Source organism: Photinus pyralis, unplaced genomic scaffold, assembly GCF_008802855.1.
Source record: "Photinus pyralis isolate 1611_PpyrPB1 unplaced genomic scaffold, Ppyr1.3 Ppyr1.4_LG8, whole genome shotgun sequence".
Taxonomy (NCBI): Eukaryota; Metazoa; Arthropoda; class Insecta; order Coleoptera; family Lampyridae; genus Photinus; species Photinus pyralis.
Window position 1 is genome coordinate 9662792 of NW_022170819.1, and position 20178 is coordinate 9682969.

Below are 20178 nucleotides of genomic sequence, written 5' to 3' on the forward strand. Positions count from 1 at the left end.
TGATCATTGATGAGGATTTCATTAGTAATTATAATCGCCCGCGACTTCTGGCATTCCCCTTACAATGCCCTTAGGGATGAAAAAAGACAATCGATTCCAAGCTCGCAAACAAATAATGGCGGTAAATGGCTTTGTATGCATCTTGTGTTGCCTATCTGCCATAAAATTCAGTTTTTAGTATGCATCTATTTGGCAATTGGCATTAGCACAAAGGGCAATTACCAAAACTGCAAGACCGAAATTTTATTATAAGGGTATATTGTAGCCCACCCCTGCAAACAATATGGTTTACGTAAATCGCTAATAAAACAGTATTTTTTGCAAATGGATTATGTACTGAACGACCTTACTTCGGTATCTTTAAAAATATGTAATTGCAAATCCTTGTTGAACATAACTTATATAATTAATTTAATATGTTTACATGTTTTTATTATGGATTAAATTTCCTGCGTGCGTGCCTGAAGGTATTCTTTTTTAGTGCTCTCAGTTCAGCTCAGATTCGAGTTATAGGTAGGTACGCTGCACGAATAAGTAGTGTATAGCTTGTGGATTAAAGTGGGTAAGATTCTGCATTTGATATTGTGACCTTTTCTGATTACTGAACACTTAATTTAGGTACCTACTTAATTTTTAAGTAATTGGCATTCAGTTAGCGACCCATAAAGAGATGAAATCCGCCCTTTCATTTTAAAACCTACTGGGATTCCAATTGCTAATTTCTTCTGGAAGGTGGTTGTATTGGCGTGAAAGAAAAAGAGAGAAACGAAACACGTAGAACCACTAATAGGTACTTTCGTGTATGTGTAATAATTTTTTCTGAAGTAGAATTTTTTGCACTCAATTAGCGTTAAAAACAAAATACTTGCGTAGTTACATCGGGAGAATATTAAAAAAAAAATGCTTTTAGTCGCTTGTGAACAAGGGGCGAAGGGTGCACTTTCAAGTTTGTTTTTTCAATTTTAATAGCCCTTATGCTTTAACGAGAATGCAATAACATGAAATAATTTTTAATTTCTGATTGATTGACACCATATCAAGTTTGTAAGTGGTGTAGTTCCGGAGCGATTGTGACCCAGACAGACAGACAGACAGGCAGACGAGTAATCTAACTCAAAATAGACTAGAGCATGCACATCTACACGATAACAGAAAGCTTTTAGTGAAAATTTAAAGTCTCTAGCAATTGTAATTGCTGATAGATCTCAGCCGGACAGCCAGCCAGCCAGCAATAATTAATATAATAGCGTATTTTTCAAAAATGCGCTAAAAATAGTGCAATACTGTTGGTTGAGTTCTTTTTCGCCCATGTGTTGACATGTGATAGAGAATAAAGAACTCGTTTGAAATTGGTTCACAAACTAATGACGCAGGCGGTAGGCCTCACCTTTGTAGAATTCAGCTGTAGCATTTGATATGACACCTGACTACCTACTTATGACAATGTTCAATTTTTACAAAAAGGCATTAAAATTGTTTTACCTACCGCCCCCCGACGGCCAAGACCTGAGTGTATCATTTTTAACAAAAACATAAAGACCTGAGACCTTCATTACTGCATTGTGTATTTGCTACTGTACGTAACGTCTGTCCGTTCGCCCGTCTTCTCGGATGTGCCAGCACACAAATTTCCAAAAAGTCCAAATCTTTTGCCTGCACTTGGCTTTTACAGCTTCCACTTTATTAGTCAATTGGTGCGTCAAGTCGTGGCCGAAACTCGAAATCAAAACGAGTTAACCCAATTAAAAAAGCGTATGGATCAAGTGACTTTAAATAAATAGGTATTCTAAATTTACTTCAGATATATTATTCTCTTTACGTAATCATACACAGGGATATTATGTATTCATGCTGTTTACATGTTTCAGTTTCCATTATCTTTGACTAGCGCGCGAGCTTTAATTTCTCTTACGATCATTTACATACAATACAAAGTAAGTACCTACATCAATTTCAATTTCTAATTTTACTTTATCTGTAATAACAGCTAAGTATAAAAAAATGTTAATTATTATATACACGCGTTATCGCTGACGCGGTTCAAGGAGTTGATTTGTAACTTAAAGAAGCCTTTACTGGCAGCAATCCAAGTTCAAAGACTAACTATTATCATCTATATTTTACATATTATATGTATTCTTTAACCCGTTTTGTTATCAAGCGGGAGCGTTTCGACACAGATTTAAATATTTTAAATCTGTGGTTTCGATATTTCATTGAAACTTTAATTAAACTCATTAATTTCCGTAATGTATAGCTACAACTGGTAATTGAAAACTTAAAAGTTATCGATTGTGAAGCCAAACAAGTCGTTTTACATAATCCAATTCCGAAAAAATCGCTTGTGGAATGAACTATTATTTCGGTAAGTGCATGAATTTAAAATTCGCGCCAAAATTTGACAATCACCTGACGTAAACGGTGTCTGTAAACGACCATTGTGGGAAATTGTTTTTGTATCGCCAATTTTGGTAGGTTTTTCTTGAATGAAAATCGTTTCAATTTGGAAAAAGTGCGCGTTTGGTTGATTTTGTGCACTTTACTAAACGTTACACTATCGATTAAATACACCCCCTTGCCTACGTTCTTTGATTAATTACCTACTCTAATTATACCCCTTTTAAAATTGGCTCTTCACTGTTTTACTTGTTAAGTAAACTCTCAACCTTGTACCCGATGTAAAAATTCTCATATTTTGTGTATAACTCGTTCGATTAACTTGTTCTCCGTTACAGGCATGCAAAATAATTATTCCACAACAAGGTTGTACGAAGTGTTGCTACGCGGTGTGCTATGGAACGAATTAAAAAAGTAAGTCGATTGTTTTGTTGTAGTTGTAGACCTATTCATATGAGTAGTGGACCAAAAGCAAATTTGGAAGAGGGTGCGATAGATCTTGAGGGTACTATAATTTCATCGAATTATTTTTTTAGTTACTCAAGATAGTGAAATTCAACTTGCCGTTATTTCTAAAGCTATCTGCATAGATTAGGAAACAATTGATGCTCTTTTTAATTGTCACCAGCAGTTTTAAACACATATACAACAGGAGGTATAGAAGACGGATCTGATTCTTGCATCAATATGTCGCTATCTACCTATTAGGTTTATGAGAATCTTATTTAAACTGGTTATTGTTTGTAGAAGGGTTTAAATAGTCAATAATCTCTCATTGTTAGGAAATTCCAAAGGTGTTGAGTAAATTGCAGGAGTGGCCAGTAAAAAAACCATATCTTATTTTTGCATCCTACTTATGTGATGTATCTACCATCTTAATTAGTGGTAGGTAGGTACTAGTTGTCATTTGTACAGGGTCTTCAGATAGATAATCAGTAAACACAATTTTACTATTGCCCGTAATATGGTGTTCAAAAAGTCAATCTGCTCTTATTTTTGAATTTGTTTGTGGTTTTTTGGAAATTTTCCAGACTATCCATTGATCTCAGGTGGTGTCCTATAATCAGGTCTTTGTACAGCAGCCTTAACACTTACTGTAGGTACTGTCTAGTTTTAGTCTCACTCATTTAGGATGTCAATATCTTTGAAGAAATCTAGAATTCTCTTGAGAGCAGTATCTTGTAACACTCCTGGGTGCAAGGAATCTGGGCCTGAACGTTATATGCCCCACAGTGTAGGCAGGTAGATGAGTTTCTTCCTCCTGGTACCTTTTGCCTGTATTGTGGAAGTGTCTCTTCAGTCAACAGTCAACTAAACTTTAGCAGGTTTATAGCTCTTGGGGCCTTACCTGTCTCCTCGCTTGTCTGTGACCAGAGATGTTGCTCCAGTAGTCTTTTTACCCTTAAAGGCAGTATGCCTGGACCATATCAGCTTCATGTGATTATGTTCTGCAAACAGGTTTCAAATATGCACCCTAGAGCGTTTAATGTGGCCTTGCGACGAAGTTCGGTAGTAAGTCCGTGCACCAACGGCGTGAAAAATTAAATAAACATTTGCGGAATTATGCTTATAATTTCATTTACAATAAAAATAAATAAGTACATTTACAAGTTAAGCCCCATTCACATAGGTGGTAGTGCAGTGCTGTTGCGGTGCGGTGCCTTTGTATAAAAGTTTGAAATACGCATATCCATATGACAATTCACAATGACATGTGCAGTGCAGACGAATTGCAGCCGCGTGCCGAAAGTATGTAAACTTCAAACTTTCTGCACTACCGTTAGCAAGCACCAATAGAAGTGCAACATATTTGTTGCTGTTGTCGTTGATTGGGCATACTTGTGTAGGCGGGCCAATTTTGCGGTGATTGTGAAAGCAAATGTCAACTTGACAGCACCGACTCGCACCGCACAACAAGGCAACGGCACCGCACTACCACCTATGTGAATGGGGCTTTATAGTTACTAAATCATGTGGCGACATGCAGCGGCAGTTGGCGGCAACCTGTGTGTTCTGTCGGCGGAACGAACGGACGGACACGAGCGCCATCAAGGGTACGGTCTTGCCTAAAGGGGAAGTGGTGGGCGGCTACTGGTTAATTAATTAATTAAAAATTAAAGTGCACGGCAATTTCCCTAAGCGGGAACAGTAAATAAACGGACTCGGTAGCGGTATCTTTGGGAAAACAAATGCAGAAAAGCGAAACAATATTTCCCCCTTATAAATAATGGAACAAAAAGCAATTAAATGGGGTGGTAAAAATTACTGTGCAAGAAACATTAAACGCTGTAGATACGGTGCGATAAACTTAATGTAAAAGCAAAAATTAAATTGTATGAAGGCAAAATAAATGTACGGAAAAGCTCAAAATGGCGGTACTTGCGAAAATGCAAAAGATCCCCCGCAGGGCCGTAGCCAGGAGTAAAGTTGAGGGGGTGCCGACAAAATACTTGGATGTACTGATTTTTGGGAATTTATTTAATATTTTTATTACACCATTAACGCATAAATAAGAAATGTGACTAAATATAATTATTACAGTAATGCTGATTTAGAGAAGAATAATAATAACAACAAATATACCGTCTACCTATTAATTAATATAGTTGCAATTTTCGATTTTTTTTACTATTAAATATTTGCAGAAAATGGTCTAAATTAATTTTTTTTGTAAATTCTTTTTCAAATGATAAAAATATTAAATTAGCCATTCTTTGGTGTAGCATGGAAACGCGTTGTGGTCTGTTTATTCTTGTCAGCACAGAGAACGAGGACTCGCATAAAGCCGTACTACACCCAAATGTCCTTCCCGTCGCCATCAACCTATAGGTGTCCTCAAAGGCAATTTTTTGCTTGTTCACTTCATTGTATAATATATTTACTGCTTCGTCTGATTCCTCTCGTCGTCGTACCAGAAATTTCTGTACTACGGAAAGCTCTTCCGGAGATGGTATTCTTATATCGTTAAGAGTTTCCAAGTACTTGATTTTCGAGAAATCGAGATCGTCTTCTAGGCTGGATAGTGCAATAAGTAACTTCTCGTTGAATTGAAATGAATCAGACTGTCCACATTCCGCAATACTTACCTATTGTTGTCTAAATTTTATTGTTTGTTAGCCACAATTCTGGAATGTGATGCATTTGTTGACATCAACGTCAACTATAAAACTATATAATTATTATTTTGGCATGAATATCATTTTATCACAAGGGGTGCTCCGGTGGTGACCAGGAGGTGCTCCAGCACCCCCTGGCGCCCCCCTGGCTACGGCCCTGATCCCCCGTAAATTAAGCGATTATCATTTATAAAATTCGACTACGCCATGGAGGTAACGTAGGAAGTTCCAAGTCGGCCGGCGTATTTGGTTATCTACATCCAAAAATTAGTCTTTAATTAATTGTGTGGCCTGCTGACGTCCCAAAAATCTGTAATTGGTCCCAAAATTCAAATCAATTAACAGGGCTTCTTTTGAAACTCCACACGAGTATGTGGAATGACGTTTACTGCAACACATTTATTTAGCTACTGTTAATTTCGTTAACCTAATTGGCCGGATTGAAATTTCTAAAATCGATAGTCCAATTAACACCTCATTGTATAAACCCACCATTTTCGGTTCCCAAGATTACTCTCTAACAACATCTGGGTGCAGGCGTTAATAGCAAAAGTCTCTGTCTGGATTCTTGAAGCGTTACAACTGAGTAAGTATCCCCCGATCTACAGGGATACATCTGCATGCGCCTTCCCACTCATACTGTACACTGTACAGGCTCTAGGTTTACCTGCGGATGTATCTAATGATACACCTTCCAGCTTCATCTAGACCTCTGACCTGGTTTTTGTTTATCCAGGATCCTTGCGTTGATAATAATCGACGTTAACAGCTTTAGGAATAACATTGGGGCGAATGAGTCCCGATCCCAAATTTGTTCTTTGTCCAATCCCAGGTAAAAAGTTTGATATAAATAATCGTCTTGATTTAGAATCAACTGGATGAACCAGCGCGCCTCGCCGAAGGAGGCTTACAGACCGACAGAAGTCGAGCACATCGCCAATGTGATCACGCACGGTATTTGGATCGCTCCAAGTATTTGGGCAACACTTGAACTGCTCTACCGCTCGCATAACGGTGCTCAATTTTTTTCAGGTTTAGTCTATGGTGCGGCGTTAATTTTCCTCTTCTGCGTGTCGACATGTTTCCACTGCGTTTTCTATCGTCATAAGCACGGGTACGTCTCTCGTCCGGGCGAGCGCGGCCATTCTCATTGTTAAATTGCAGGCACTTGAAGGATGTGCTGCATCGTTGCGACCGCGCCATGATTTACATTTTCATAGCCGGCTCGTACTTTCCCTGGTTGACTCTCCAGTCGTTACCTTCCAATTGCTGGGCTTCCTCCATGAAGTGGCTGGTGTGGCTTTTGGCGGCTCTCGGGATCGTTTACCAGCAAGTGTTCCACGAAAAGTACAAAATGTTGGAGACGATCTGTTACGTGATTATGGGAATATTTCCATTTCCCTTCATTGTTCAGGTAAGTATCATCATTGTAGGTATATCAGTGTGTGTAATAAGAGAGATGTATGGACTTATGATCGATGCAGCATAAGAAACTTCAATTTTAGGGGGGACAGAGAACATATGTATAATAAATATATTTGAAAGTAGTAGATGGCACTTTACTATTTAACTCGAAGGTTCCTGCAATATATCAAAAACTCGTGACCTTCACAATATCAATATGTTGCATTGTAAAAATCAGATGTCAATGTCAACTCCTTTTTATAAATATTTTTTGAAGGGTTCTTCTAATAAAGGCAAACATATCGCATATTTCAAACATCAGGTGTGGGCATGCGTAAACTGCGCAATGCTATGTTTCTTATATGAATATTTAAGAATATAACTTATTTTCCTTTGTACATATCAATAGTCCGTTATATGACCTTTCGGGAAGTAGGTACTGATCAATTCATGAAAAATACGCTAATGTTACTCGCCTTAAAGATCTACAATTTATGTTATCCGCTACCGCAATTGTGATAAACTAACCGTAAATTTGACCTCTCTTACATTGCATCGAGTACAATATTGCCTGATAATGAGAACAGCAGGTCCATACATCTCTCTTATTTTACAGCATTACTGTATGTGCACTTTACAGTAAGGCCGCGCGGTGTTAAATCCTTGTAACGCTATTTCGGGGTGCCTATAACCTGATAGTTTTCTGCTGTTCACCAACATTACAGTCCTCTGTAATCTTATCGAAGTCCGTTTTTTCACCTAAAAAAGGCTATTTATGCACTAATTTCTCATGCCCAAACGCAGTGAAATGAATTTCATGCTCTATTGGTGGGTATGTACAGGGTAAGTCAACGATTGCGCGGAGTAACTTAATGCCTTGAAGATAAGATTTTTTGATAGACTGCTTTTGTATTATGATATGGTTGATTATTCTCCATATTTTAAAAATATTTGGAATTATACAGGGTGCGCCCACAAAGTGGGGCGCCAAAATGGTACACTTTTTTAAATAAAACCCCCTGTATTTGAATGCATTTTTGAATTCTACGTTATATTGTACGTCTTTTTTATTATATGGTTAATATCCGAAAAACTAGTAGCTTTAAAGATAATTCGATTTTTAAGAAAAATTGGGCATTTTCAAGGTCAGTATATATTGTCAAAATTATTACTTAAATTTTGATTCCAGGTTTTATATTTTTTATCCTGGGTTAGTAAAAGTCAAATAAATACATCTACTATAAAACATTAAAAATATAGCTTACAGGGTGTTTTTTGGTAGGTCCAAAGTTGCAGAACTTCATATTAAAAATCTCACTTTTTTAATGGAACACCCTGTATATTTTTCTGTCATCATTTGCAAATGCCTAATTTTTCTTAAAAATCGAATTATCTTAAAAACTACTAGCTTTTCGGATATTAACCATACAATAAAAAAAGAGGTACAATTACACGTAGAATTCAAAAATGCATTCAAATACAGGGGGTTTTATTTAAAAAAGTGTACCATTTTGGCGCCCTACTTTGTGGGCGCACCCTGTATAATTCCAAATATTTTTAAAATGTGGAGAATATTCAACCATTTCATAATGCAAAAGCACTCTATCTTCAAAGCATTAAGTTACTCCGCGCAATCGTTGACTCACCCTGTACATAGCACTTGCAATTTTGGTCCTCATTGAGTTGGTATGATCGATTTTAGGATCGGAGGCTTTAGGCGTTACAAGAAATTAAAATTATGTGACCTTACTTTAAAATGATACTGCATTGTGCCCCACGTAACACGATTTTTTTTAGCACGACTTTCACGGTAAGACCGAGTTAAAAATTGGTGGGATGGTTTACGCTCTCGGTGTGATATTTTTTAAGATGGATGGCTCAATTCCGTGTGCTCACGCTATATGGCACCTATTCGTCGTAATGGCTGCCGCTGTTCACTATTACGCTATACTTAACTATTTATATCCCGAAGTACCTATCCTCGACTCTTCCTATTTAACCGACAGTTAATAGATGCCAATCTGTAAGTAGTTCAATTTTTAAACAATAATCGACTCGTCGAATGTAAAGCATTCTCCCCACAAATTTTGGACCAAAGCAAATTATTACTAGTATAAAATTTTTTTAATTGAAAAGTCGGGTCGTGGCCCGACTCTGTTATTTTGCTGAAGTGAAAATGAAAAAAAATTCATTTCTATTACCCTCGCAAAAAGATGTAGTAATATACCCCGAGCCGTGGCTGTAGCAGGGTTGTGAGCAGAATGATCTGGTTATTTATTTAATGCAAAAATGATATTATTTTTGATATACCTTCGTTATTTTACAACGAATACTTGCTCACTCATGGTATCCAAGATGGCCGAAATGTGACAATTTTTTACTTCACTTGCAGAAATACGACTGGAAATGTCATGTAACATTTTGCAGTGTTGTCATATTTTCCACAAATCATACTGAATCTATACCAAAATGTCTCTTTCACATCTAGAACGGTACTGTGATACTGAGGGTCCCTGGTTTAAATCCAGGTTTGGGCACGGATGTTTGTAAATGTATAGTAGGTTAGGGGAGCTGAGGAAATGTATAGAAAATGTTTTATTGTATTTTACATGAAATTCAATTCTTCTAACAGATTTTAAAGAGAAACAAGCTGTGATATATATATATATATATATAGAAATACCTATTCATTCAATTCAACAGAATTTTCTGGTGTAGGTACTCACTGCTGACAACACCATCTCCATTACATTTTTTTTACTTAAAGATTGTAGGGTTACGAAGAGTACTGTACTTAAAGTATAAACCCTATATTGTGGCCATGTTTTTTTCTAACTTACCCCTTGTATAAATCAAGACATATGGTAATTATATAAAAAAACCTTATAGCCATAGTAGGATTTTCCTGATGGTCGAAGTCGTCGGCGGATATCGAGACTATGATAGAGCCGACTTTATTTTGTATACCCAAAATAAGAAGATACTGAAGAAGGTAGGTTTCGTTTATATATTGACGTCTTAGTTTTATTCAGAGCACATGCAGGATATTCCTTAGTTTGTCAAGAAGTGAGCTCAGTTCTCGCATCCAAAACCTGCAAATAATCACAATAAAACATTCCAAGCCACAGAGTTTGGTATATTAATTGACTAATGCCTGAAGGGTCTTGTTGTACTCGTAATATGCTTCTATAGCAGGACGGTACTTAACGGCCAACCTCTCCAGAAGGAAGCGGTGGGCTCCAACAACATTCACATTGACATGTCGCAATGCAGGCGTGAAATTAATCCCAAGGTTTATTGTGGTTTAAAATGACTTTCTTATTTTAATTTATTTATTTATTGCCCTACAGGTTTATCGCCCAATTACAGGACAAAGTAGCAATAGTAAAGTATTGTACAGTGTAATCTATACTTAAACAAAAAAAGAAAAAAGTTCCAAATTAATAAAATAGATCCTAACATACATAAAGAAAAAAAAAAAAATTAATATGTTGGCATTACAAACAGGACCGATGACGTGCTCGTAAACTAAGGAAAAATCCTACAGTTGTCGTGTATACGGGAATATTCTCACTTAAACTGACAATACATTTTCAATAGAAAGAACCCAAAATTCTTTCTGAATGATTTCAATACAATTTTGCTCCATTCGCCTAATTTACAAAAATGGAATCCTCTAGGAATTTTTCTGATTATTTACTTTCAATAAAATTTAATTTTAAATTTCTTGAGCCGATTGTTATTTAATTACAAATCAAAAGGTTCACGTTACCTGAATTACACCGTTTTCTAGAATCGATGGTTTCTTTATGGTACTGGTAGTATGCCTTCCTAGAAATGACGTTGTTTTTACAACTACCTCTTCGCACGTCAGTGATCGGGTAATGAACTTTGTATTTATATCGTCTGCTATCAAACAGCTTTCCACTTTCGCAATGTAAGTTATTGTTAGCGCCTCGTCAAAATACCTTCAGTCTCCATGCGCAAAATTGAACTTCGCGCACTTGTTATATAAATAACTATTGTTACACCATACTCTTTAGCGGCAATCATCAACGGCTCATACCCACGGACCAACCCATCAACTGTGTGGGATCCGGATCTTTTCATGAAGCATAATGAATTACGCAATTCTAAAATATTGACTGCCTTTTTCAGTATAGGTACTCTCACTATCATTTCTTCCATTAGATTCTATTGTTTTATTTCTTGGCATAGACTCTCATGGGCTGGTTTAGTAGGTGTCTCAAGAATGTGGTGGTGCTTTTTAGTTTGGATCAGATGAAACTATAGGGCGACTAAGTTTGCAATAAAGTTCTTGTTTTTGTGTTGAGGCAAGTTAGGCAAATCCACTGTTCATTTTGCTTGTAGTTCTGCGACTGCTAGATTTTTTTTTGCATGCCCCACGTTGGGAGCCAAAATATAAAGCAAGCAGGTACCTACTATTTGTTTGGAGATTGCGAAAAATGTACTTTCTGTGACGAATTTTCTGTCTTACATGTTCATATTCTGCTGAAATACGTTTCTTAGTATAAACAATTAATTTATTATTAAATGATAGGTTAGGTTTTATCACTGACCTAATTTTTTTTTATCACGCTTAGTCTTCATTCTTGGCAGTTACCAGAGTACCATTTAGCCTGTAGGTAATTTATAGATACATGCAGCTATTTATGCATGAAATATAATTTCAAAGTAATTTATTCCAATAAACTGGATCTTTGCATGTCTAGTTAGCAAAGGTAAAAAATGGTTTAGTAGTTTGTGTCAAGGATGAGAAAGTCTCGACAACAATTAAAATTTCTCGCAAATGAAGTGAACGTTCTGATCTTGGATACCAAGTACTGCTATGATCTCAAAACTATTTTTTAAAGTTATTTTTGTAAGAAAATCACACCTGGCCTGTTTGCAGTGTTGTTTTTTTTTTGTCGAAAAAGGTCAGGTTTGTTTTTTGCGCATGCGCTATCCTTCTATTATTAAACCTAGCAATGTAGAAACTATTTTGTAAGTAGTTGATGTATTTATTATGCTCTTCCTAAATGTTTAGACACAACTGTGATTTGATATGCAACGTGTTTGCCCAACTGTTGATAGTACTACGGTCAGAACCAAACAGCCACAGATTTATCTTTCTCTAAGTTTCTAAGCAGAAAACTGGGTGAACTCAAAGGCTTGGAGAAAGGCAGATATCTACTCAATGCTTTAGTGTGGAATTGCAATTGATCTTTGTACACTTTAGAACTTCTATTCATGTTTGGTTTTGACTATACCCTTGGGTCTTTCAACTGCCCAGTTTTACCAAAAGTTTTAAATCTACTATTTAGAGCAGCTCTCTTGTAGTACACAGTAACCTAGCTAACATTGATACCACTACAGAGTTATTGTGTGTCACGTTTTTTCTACTCGCGTGAATTTTCCTAATATTTAGTAATCTCACAATGATTGTACAAAATACTCCTAGAAACTTATTTATTTTTAGACAAATGTATTCCACTTGGTGCGGGGGAAGCATTTTGAGTTTTTCCTGTTTGTAAATTTTTACAGAAATGCTCTCCTCTTCCTAACCGATTCAAGTATTGTGTACAAGTCTGATATTATGTAGTTCTTCCACACACTTTTAAATTTGAGAGATAAGAATATCGTGTACTATTTTAAAACTAATTAGATGTGAATATTTGTAAATTACCTTAAGTTAGATTTAGACGTGTAAAGGCTTGTGTTTGAATAAAAGACATTTAAAGTATAGTAGCCATGTATGAGATGATCTTTGAAATAAACCGTAAATCGTTTGGAAGTTTTGGGATGGCGTGTGTTTTGTAGAATAGAACTGATTTCAGTCAATGACTATTAAAACACAACAACAAGATACAAGATTTAATCGTCATTTTTTTGCCATGGTGGTTGAACTGTGCTTTAAATTATAAGATGCTTGGTGGGTGCCAAAAGTGGGGTATCCTGCAAACCATTATTTCAAGAGCTACGCATAATGACATTACCCTCTCTGTATATATATGAGGCGGCTAACTATGTCAGAGGGAACCTCAACAAATTTCGTACAAACCTAGCCATTCACGGGAGATGTACAAGATTCGGCAAGAAGTTACTATTACCACAACATCGATTAAGGCTGACTGATCTATAGCAAACTGCCCAAGGAGATAATAGATGCACCAACAAAAGCGAGCTTCAATGATAGATTAAAGCACATGTTAATCCAAAATTATTACTATATCTGATTTTCTGTATCAATAGCTAGCTTTTTCCAATAATTTAATCGACGTATCTCTTACTTTTGTTTTCGTGTATGAGATCAATAAACGTAAATAAATAAATAAACCATTGGAACGTGGGTTTTTCAGGGGACTAGATCCAACACAGATTCTCTTAGGCGTATCAGACACTTGCAAAGGATATGTGAAACTTAAGAGGATTTGCATAGTAGCTGGTTTTCGTATTGTCTTATACTCTTTTTTTAATCTTGAAAGATGAGTTTTTGGTGCTACCGCACTTATCATGCTCTTGCACATTTATTTCCTTTTAATAACCTCCAGTTACATCTTTTCCTTCGTCACATTTACTAGAAACTTTATTCCCTCAGATAAATAAAACTGTTTACCTCATCAAACTATAGTCCTCCAAAAAAAGATAGTCAGTTCCTTTGACCTTGAGATCTGCGCATGCGCCAAGTTCAATGTCATACAATACCGTAAATCAAAAATTTGTTTTGCGCATGATGGATGCTTCTTATAGAATCAAATTGAAATGACCTTTGTAACTTATCATATTGTAATGTCACCGCTTTGGCACTTTTGATTATGTATCGTCAGGGTGGATTAATCCCTGTATGTTCTAGCGTTACCATATTCAAATGATGTCTTTATCCAAGAACAAAGGCCCACCAGGGGCTTCCGATAACAACTCTATGCTAACCAAAAGTGCCGCGGGCGGCATCCATTGAACCTAATGTGACCATCGGTTCTCAAGACGTCTACAATAATAAAAAGGGCTGTAAGAGAGATCGGCTTCCAGGCCTGTTGAAAAGTCTTCATTTAAAATTATTTTTGGTGCCATAATCTGTGTCGATAGTTTGCCATTTTGGAGGTTGCCGTGCGTGTTGTTGACCGCCTTATGAACGCTTATTCAAATGCTTTTACTCCTACTGAATGGGGAGTGACTGCTTATCCGAAATTGTCTTAAACATTATACATTCATACTTTGTCCATCTTAGGACAGGCTGTTAAAAATTTCCAAACTTGGAAACCTAATCTGCATGCAGAGATACACATTTGAGTACCTAAGTGTAAAATATACCTACACTTGAGAAGGGGTGCTTAAGAGGTTCTTTGATAACGACAGAAAAAAGGAAGCATGGTTTTGTAGTGATACAGGTACGCATGTATCAAAGGCTACTAGGGCAGTTGACCATGACCTAAGCAGGTGGATAAAATACGTCTAGGTACTGCAAAGTCGATAGAAAATGGTATTACCATAGCAACGTTGAAACGCAAAACAAACAAAATTTTTTAGTTATGTAGCGAAAATCTTTAAATTTTAACAAATTGATAAGCTTATTTTATATATTGTTGCTTTAAAGTTGTAAATAACATATACTCGAACAGGTATGTCTAATATTTAGGACGATAATTCTCATAATTGCCGCGGCTTATTACATAATTCATTTAAGCATGACAACTAGCAAGAAGTGTGACGATATCAATCAAATATTTAATACCAGTAAACGGCCAAACATTCCTAGTCACGGCCAAATACCGAAATGGCTCGATGATATAACGGGGTAATAAGCAGTTAAGTGTAACGACAGCATTTACCACCCCATTTAATTGCAGGACTGTTGTACAAAATTCAAATGGGGAAAGTACCGCAGATGACAGTGATAGATTCTTCCATCTCGTCGATTTAAGTCGACTAAAAGACGGTTCTGATATTCCCTCGAGAATCTTTTCGGGGGATGTAACATTAGAAAAACCAAACACGTGAGTGACACCGGTTGTAGTTTAGCGAAAAAGTAATTATTTGGGTAATTACAGACGACCGAAGGAGAACTCACCGAAATTTGGAAGACGGGCCTCATTGTCATCTCAAATTTATGCCCGTCAGACACCACGACACTTAAAGCTCTCCAAGTTTGATTACATCGTGCCACAACTAGAAGGAAACCACGACTTCGCCTCCCTACATAAGGAGATGAAGCAAACAGATTTGGAGAAATCATGGAGGAGTTTGAATTCATTCGCAAAGACCCATAAGGGAAGATTAGATAGTGCCAAAAATGACTTTTTTTATTCTTCTTATGGTATGTCAATAAAAGACTGACTTCGTAAAGCTGCCTCATTTATTATAGGGAATGCAAGTACAGAATTCGAAATGGGCGACTGCTACAGTCCGTTCCTTTTGGAAAATAAGACGCCGATCCGAAGTCGAAGCGAACTGTCGCATTACGTCCCATTCTACGTCTACTCCAACATACAAAAGGCCACCGAATCCTGCATGTTTAACAATCGCGGTCTGGCGAGCAAATCGAAATCGTCCGAGGACATATACGATTTCAACGCCAAGAACAGCATCGAAAGGCAGCTGAGCGAGTACAAACTTCGGGTGAACCAGGAGAATTTGTTACGAGAGAAAATTATCAACGAGCTGCTTACGGAGAACGAACGCATTACCGAACGACTGAAGCAGAGGAGTTACAAGAAGAAGTCGGAAGCCGAGTTGCCGAGTTATAATCAGATGCGATTCACGCAGTCGAATGGAGATTCTGACTTTGTAATACCTGAGCTGCCCACTGGGAGGGTGCTAAAAATTCACATATTTAGCACGTGGGGTGATAAGCACTATGTGGGATTGAACGGGGTTGAGTTATTTGGAGATGAAGGCAATGTTATCAGTGTGCAGAAGGTGAGTTATCTTATGATCATCTAGCTGCTAGCACATAGAGCGTGGCAAATAAGTATAAAGACCCAAAAATGTGGAGTAAGGGACTAAGTGAACTTCAAACAACATCTGAAGCTTTTATAAATTCAAGCACTAGTGAGGTCCAGACTACATTATGGGTAGCAACAACCTAGGAGCCGTTTCCTGGGTTAATAAGTTAATCAGATCGATCTGATTGCAGATTGAAGCTTCACCGGCCGACGTTAACGTCCTACCGGAAAACTGCAATGATCCTCGGGTGGTTCAAAATTTATTGGACGGAATTAATCGCACTCAAGATGACGTCCACCTCTGGTTGACGCCATTTGAAAAGGGTCTCAGTCACAGCGTTACCATCACTTTTACGTACCACACGGCAATTGCAATGATGCGAATATGGGTAAGACTTTTTACACTTCCGAGAAATGTTATTGTTAGTTAACATTGACAAATGTAATAATTTCTAGAATTATAACAAATCTCGTATTCATTCATATCGCGGCGTTCGCCATGCCGTAATCACATTGGACGACATTCCTATATTTAAAGGCGAAATTGCTAAAGCTTGCGGGGGTATGTTGGGAGGCGTGGACGCCTTCGGAGATGTAAGTACGAAGCTTTTCAATTGTTTGGTCTTCGACATTTAATTGTAGACAATTTTATTCACAACGGATGAGAACATTTTGGAATCGATTTCGAAGAACGATCTTTCATTCTCAACCCTATCTACGACATCAAGGCCGGAACTGCCGTCCACTATGGAGCGACCTCCGACCGTTGCCACAATGGAGGTACCCACAATTGAATTACCCTAGAGCACACTGTTATAATCTTTTTTATATCAGAGCCGTCCTTATACTGGTATGCCGCTGATGAAGAATAGTTATACGGAACCGACCTCCCGAGACCAGATACTCTTAGGTGGAAATCGCATAGATATAATTTTACTCGCGAACTGGGGTTACACTAACGTTATCGGGTTAACCGGTCTGGAGATCGTGGGCATATCCGAGGATATCATAGAGATCACTGAAGAAAATATTCAGTGCAATACTATGTCCAAAAATTCCAGCCTGGAATCACTAATCAACGGTGAGAACGTTACAACCGACGTTAACAACATGTGGTGGGTTCCTCACAGGCAGGGACAGAAAGTAATCATTACCATCCAGTTTAATTGCTTTACGTATTTATTAGGTAATATTATAGTACTCGCTTATTTTATTGGTTTAGTATCAGTTACAACACAAAGATGTAGTCGAGATGCGTATCCTGTTCCATAGTTTCCGATCATTTGGACAATTTTTTTCACATAAAACAAAGACATTATTGCTCTTCTAGTATAAAAACAGTCACGTCAATTTTCGCAGGTAGCCGCCCACTGCAAAAGTGGTCGTCCGTGAGTGTAAAGACAACACAAACACAAAGATGCAGTCGAGATGCGTATCCTGTTCCATAGTTTCCGATCATTTGGACAATTTTTTTCACATAAAACAGACTATTGCTCTTCTAGTATAAAAACAGTCACGTCAATTATCGCAGGTAGCCGCCCACTGCAAAAGTGGTCGTCCGTGAGTGTAAAGACAACACAAATACAAAGATGCAGTCGAGATGCGTATCCTGTTCCATAGTTTCCGATAATTTGGTTAATTTTTTTCACATAAAACAGATTTGCTCTTCTAGTATAAAAACAGTCACGTCAATTATCGCAGGTAGCCGCCCACTGCAAGAGTGGTCGTCCGTGAGTGTAAAACAACACAAACACAAAGATGCAGTCGAGATTCATATCCTGTTCCATAGTTTCCGATCATTTGGACAATTTTTTTCACATAAAACAGACTATTGCTTTTCTCGTATAAAAACAGTCACGTCAATTATCGCAGGTAGCCGCCCACTGCAAAAGTGGTCGTCCGTGAGTGTAAAGACAACAAACACAAAGGTGCAGTCGAGATGCGTATCCTGTTTCATACTTTCCGATCATTTGGACAATTTTTTTACATAAAACAGACTATTGCTCTTCTAGTATAAAAACAGTCACGTCAATTATCGCAGGTAGCCGCCCACTGCAAAAGTGGTCGTCCGTGAGTGTAAAGACAACACAAACACAAAGATGCAGTCGAGATGCGTATCCTGTTCCATAGTTTCCGATCATTTGGACAATTTTTTTCACATAAAACAGACTATTGCTCTTCTAGTATAAAAACAGTCACGTCAATTATCGCAGGTAGCCGCCCACTGCAAAAGTGGTCGTCCGTGAGTGTAAAGACAACACAAACACAAAGATGCAGTCGAGATGCGTATCCTGTTCCATAGTTTCCGATCATTTGGATAATTTTTTTCACATAAAACAGATTTGCTCTTCTAGTATAAAAACAGTCACGTCAATTATCGCAGGTAGCCGCCCACTGCAAAAGTGGTCGTCCGTGAGTGTAAAGACAACACAAACACAAAGATGCAGTCGAGATGCGTATCCTGTTCCATAGTTTCCGATCATTTGGATAATTTTTTTCACATAAAACAGATTTGCTCTTCTAGTATAAAAACAGTCACGTCAATTATCGCAGGTAGCCGCCCACTGCAAGAGTGGTCGTCCGTGAGTGTAAAACAACACAAACACAAAGATGCAGTCGAGATTCATATCCTGTTCCATAGTTTCCGATCATTTGGACAATTTTTTTCACATAAAACAGACTATTGCTTTTCTCGTATAAAAACAGTCACGTCAATTATCGCAGGTAGCCGCCCACTGCAAAAGTGGTCGTCCGTGAGTGTAAAGACAACAAACACAAAGATGCAGTCGAGATGCGTATCCTGTTTCATACTTTCCGATCATTTGGACAATTTTTTTACATAAAACAGACTATTGCTCTTCTAGTATAAAAACAGTCACGTCAATTATCGCAGGTAGCCGCCCACTGCAAAAGTGGTCGTCCGTGAGTGTAAAGACATAAGTTTTGCAGTGGGCGGCTACCTGCGACTGTTCTTATACTAAACGACGTATAAAAAGTGTTTTTAAATATCCTGTTAAAAACCCTTTGACCACATAGGAGTGCGCATATGGAATTACAACGGAAGCCCAGAGTACACCTACGCGGGAGTTCAAGCGATTAAAATTTTACTAGACGGAAAGCACTTGATGAATCCCATAAGAAAAGACGAAGTGTTCTTGTTGCGTCGAGCTCCCGGAAATGCTCACTACGACTTCGTTCAAGACTTGAGGTTTACCGATTCGGTCGACGCCGGGGACTACTCGAATAGCCAACCGTTAAATACGTCTTTTCACTCGTTGAGTCTGTACAAAAATGAAATGCCGGAAGGTTTCGTCTTTCAGTTCATCATTTTTTCCACATGGGGCGACCAGTATTACTGCGGATTGAACGAAATTGAAATTTACGACGAGCACGGGGACAAAATTACTTTGGAAGAGCAGAGTAAGTGATTCATTGGGGGGAGCGACCTCAATAACTTCGCTTGTAGATATTTGTGCGTATCCAGAGAGCATTAACGTACTTCCTAACGTTAGTGGAGATATACGGACGCCCGATAAGTTGATAGATGGTGTATATTTCGACACGGACGGTGCACATTCGTGGTTAGCACCCATTGTCCCCGAATGCCTCAACAGAATTTACATCGTTCTTGATACACCCACCACAATCTCCCTTGTAAAAATTTGGAATTACTCGAAAACACCATCGAGAGGCGTCAAAGAATTTGGGGTACTTCCCTTTAGCTTAATATACTTTGAGTTACCCAAATTTTAGGTCCTGGTTGACGATCTTCTGATATACAACGGCATTTTAGAGAAATACGTTAAAAGAAACGGATTCCCTAGCTACCGCAGCATAGTTTTCACCAATGACAAGAAAACATTAGAACAGGAAATCCACACATACATCAGGTTGCATTAGTCAGTAAGGCAGTTATGTTAATCCATTATTTGTAGGCAAAGCAGTGGGAAACAGGAAGTAATTTTATTGGATGACAATCGAACTGCAACGGTTGGTTCATTGCCAAATCCAGATCAAACACTGCGACCATTTACTTCGGTCAGTCCATTTGATAAGAGTTACACTACTCAATGATTATTATTTATGATTATACTTAAGTGTTATCTACATATCGTTTTAGGTATAGGCCAAATGTACTATATTTTTTTTATATTCTAGTTGTAATTGTCAGGTAGTACCTATCTAATATGTTACTACAAATATTTATACATGAAATACACAAAATGCCAAATACGTATCGAGCAATCAGTGGAGTTTAATCCGTGAAGATTGTGATATCCTTTATTACAATGAAAAGACTTTTTGTAGGTAGTTTCCTC

The 20178-nt window shown here is 37.7% G+C and overlaps 2 protein-coding genes across 9 annotated transcripts; both read left to right on the forward strand.

Moving 5' to 3' along the window:
• The first annotated feature begins 509 nt into the window (after positions 1–509).
• On the forward strand, positions 510–12715 carry LOC116178048 (monocyte to macrophage differentiation factor 2). Of its 7 annotated transcripts, XM_031497323.1 has the most exons (7): positions 510–562; positions 619–790; positions 1869–1934; positions 2736–2811; positions 6382–6627; positions 6678–6927; positions 8715–12715. In XM_031497323.1, exons 4-7 carry the CDS (start codon positions 2738–2740, stop codon positions 8925–8927), a joined length of 783 nt encoding a protein of 260 aa, XP_031353183.1. In that variant the 5' UTR covers positions 510–562; positions 619–790; positions 1869–1934; positions 2736–2737; the 3' UTR covers positions 8928–12715. The 7 variants fall into 7 exon arrangements, with proteins under 7 accessions (XP_031353183.1, XP_031353185.1, XP_031353184.1 ...); XM_031497327.1 differs by lacking the exons at positions 510–562; positions 619–790; positions 1869–1934 and adding an exon at positions 1959–2365 and having other exon boundaries at positions 8715–8727; positions 8787–12715; XM_031497325.1 differs by lacking the exons at positions 619–790; positions 1869–1934 and having other exon boundaries at positions 532–562.
• Positions 12716–14380: 1665 nt separating this feature from the next.
• On the forward strand, positions 14381–20090 carry LOC116178047 (protein KIAA0556-like). 2 transcript variants are annotated; one of them, XM_031497319.1, is made up of 13 exons: positions 14381–14536; positions 14602–14712; positions 14765–14911; positions 14966–15231; positions 15280–15833; positions 16051–16248; positions 16316–16453; positions 16502–16639; positions 16694–17045; positions 18896–19279; positions 19326–19567; positions 19613–19749; positions 19795–20090. In XM_031497319.1, exons 2-13 carry the CDS (start codon positions 14603–14605, stop codon positions 19931–19933), a joined length of 2805 nt encoding a protein of 934 aa, XP_031353179.1. In that variant the 5' UTR covers positions 14381–14536; position 14602; the 3' UTR covers positions 19934–20090. The 2 variants fall into 2 exon arrangements, with proteins under 2 accessions (XP_031353179.1, XP_031353180.1); XM_031497320.1 differs by having other exon boundaries at positions 14382–14536; positions 16694–16940.
• Positions 20091–20178: the final 88 nt, after the last annotated feature.

Excerpts from the sequence above, each read along its gene's own strand:
- LOC116178048 (XM_031497321.1), top strand. Across the intron at positions 2,812-6,381 it reads CTATGGAACGAATTAAAAAA|AATCAACTGGATGAACCAGC; the intron begins GTAAGTCGATTG and ends GTCTTGATTTAG. Across the intron at positions 6,628-6,677 it reads TTCTATCGTCATAAGCACGG|GCACTTGAAGGATGTGCTGC; the intron begins GTACGTCTCTCG and ends GTTAAATTGCAG.
- LOC116178047 (XM_031497319.1), top strand. The coding sequence starts at position 14,603 with ATGACAACTAGCAAGAAGTGTGACGATATCAATCAAATATTTAATACC. Across the intron at positions 16,454-16,501 it reads GCGTGGACGCCTTCGGAGAT|ACAATTTTATTCACAACGGA; the intron begins GTAAGTACGAAG and ends ATTTAATTGTAG. Across the intron at positions 19,280-19,325 it reads AATTACTTTGGAAGAGCAGA|ATATTTGTGCGTATCCAGAG; the intron begins GTAAGTGATTCA and ends CTTCGCTTGTAG.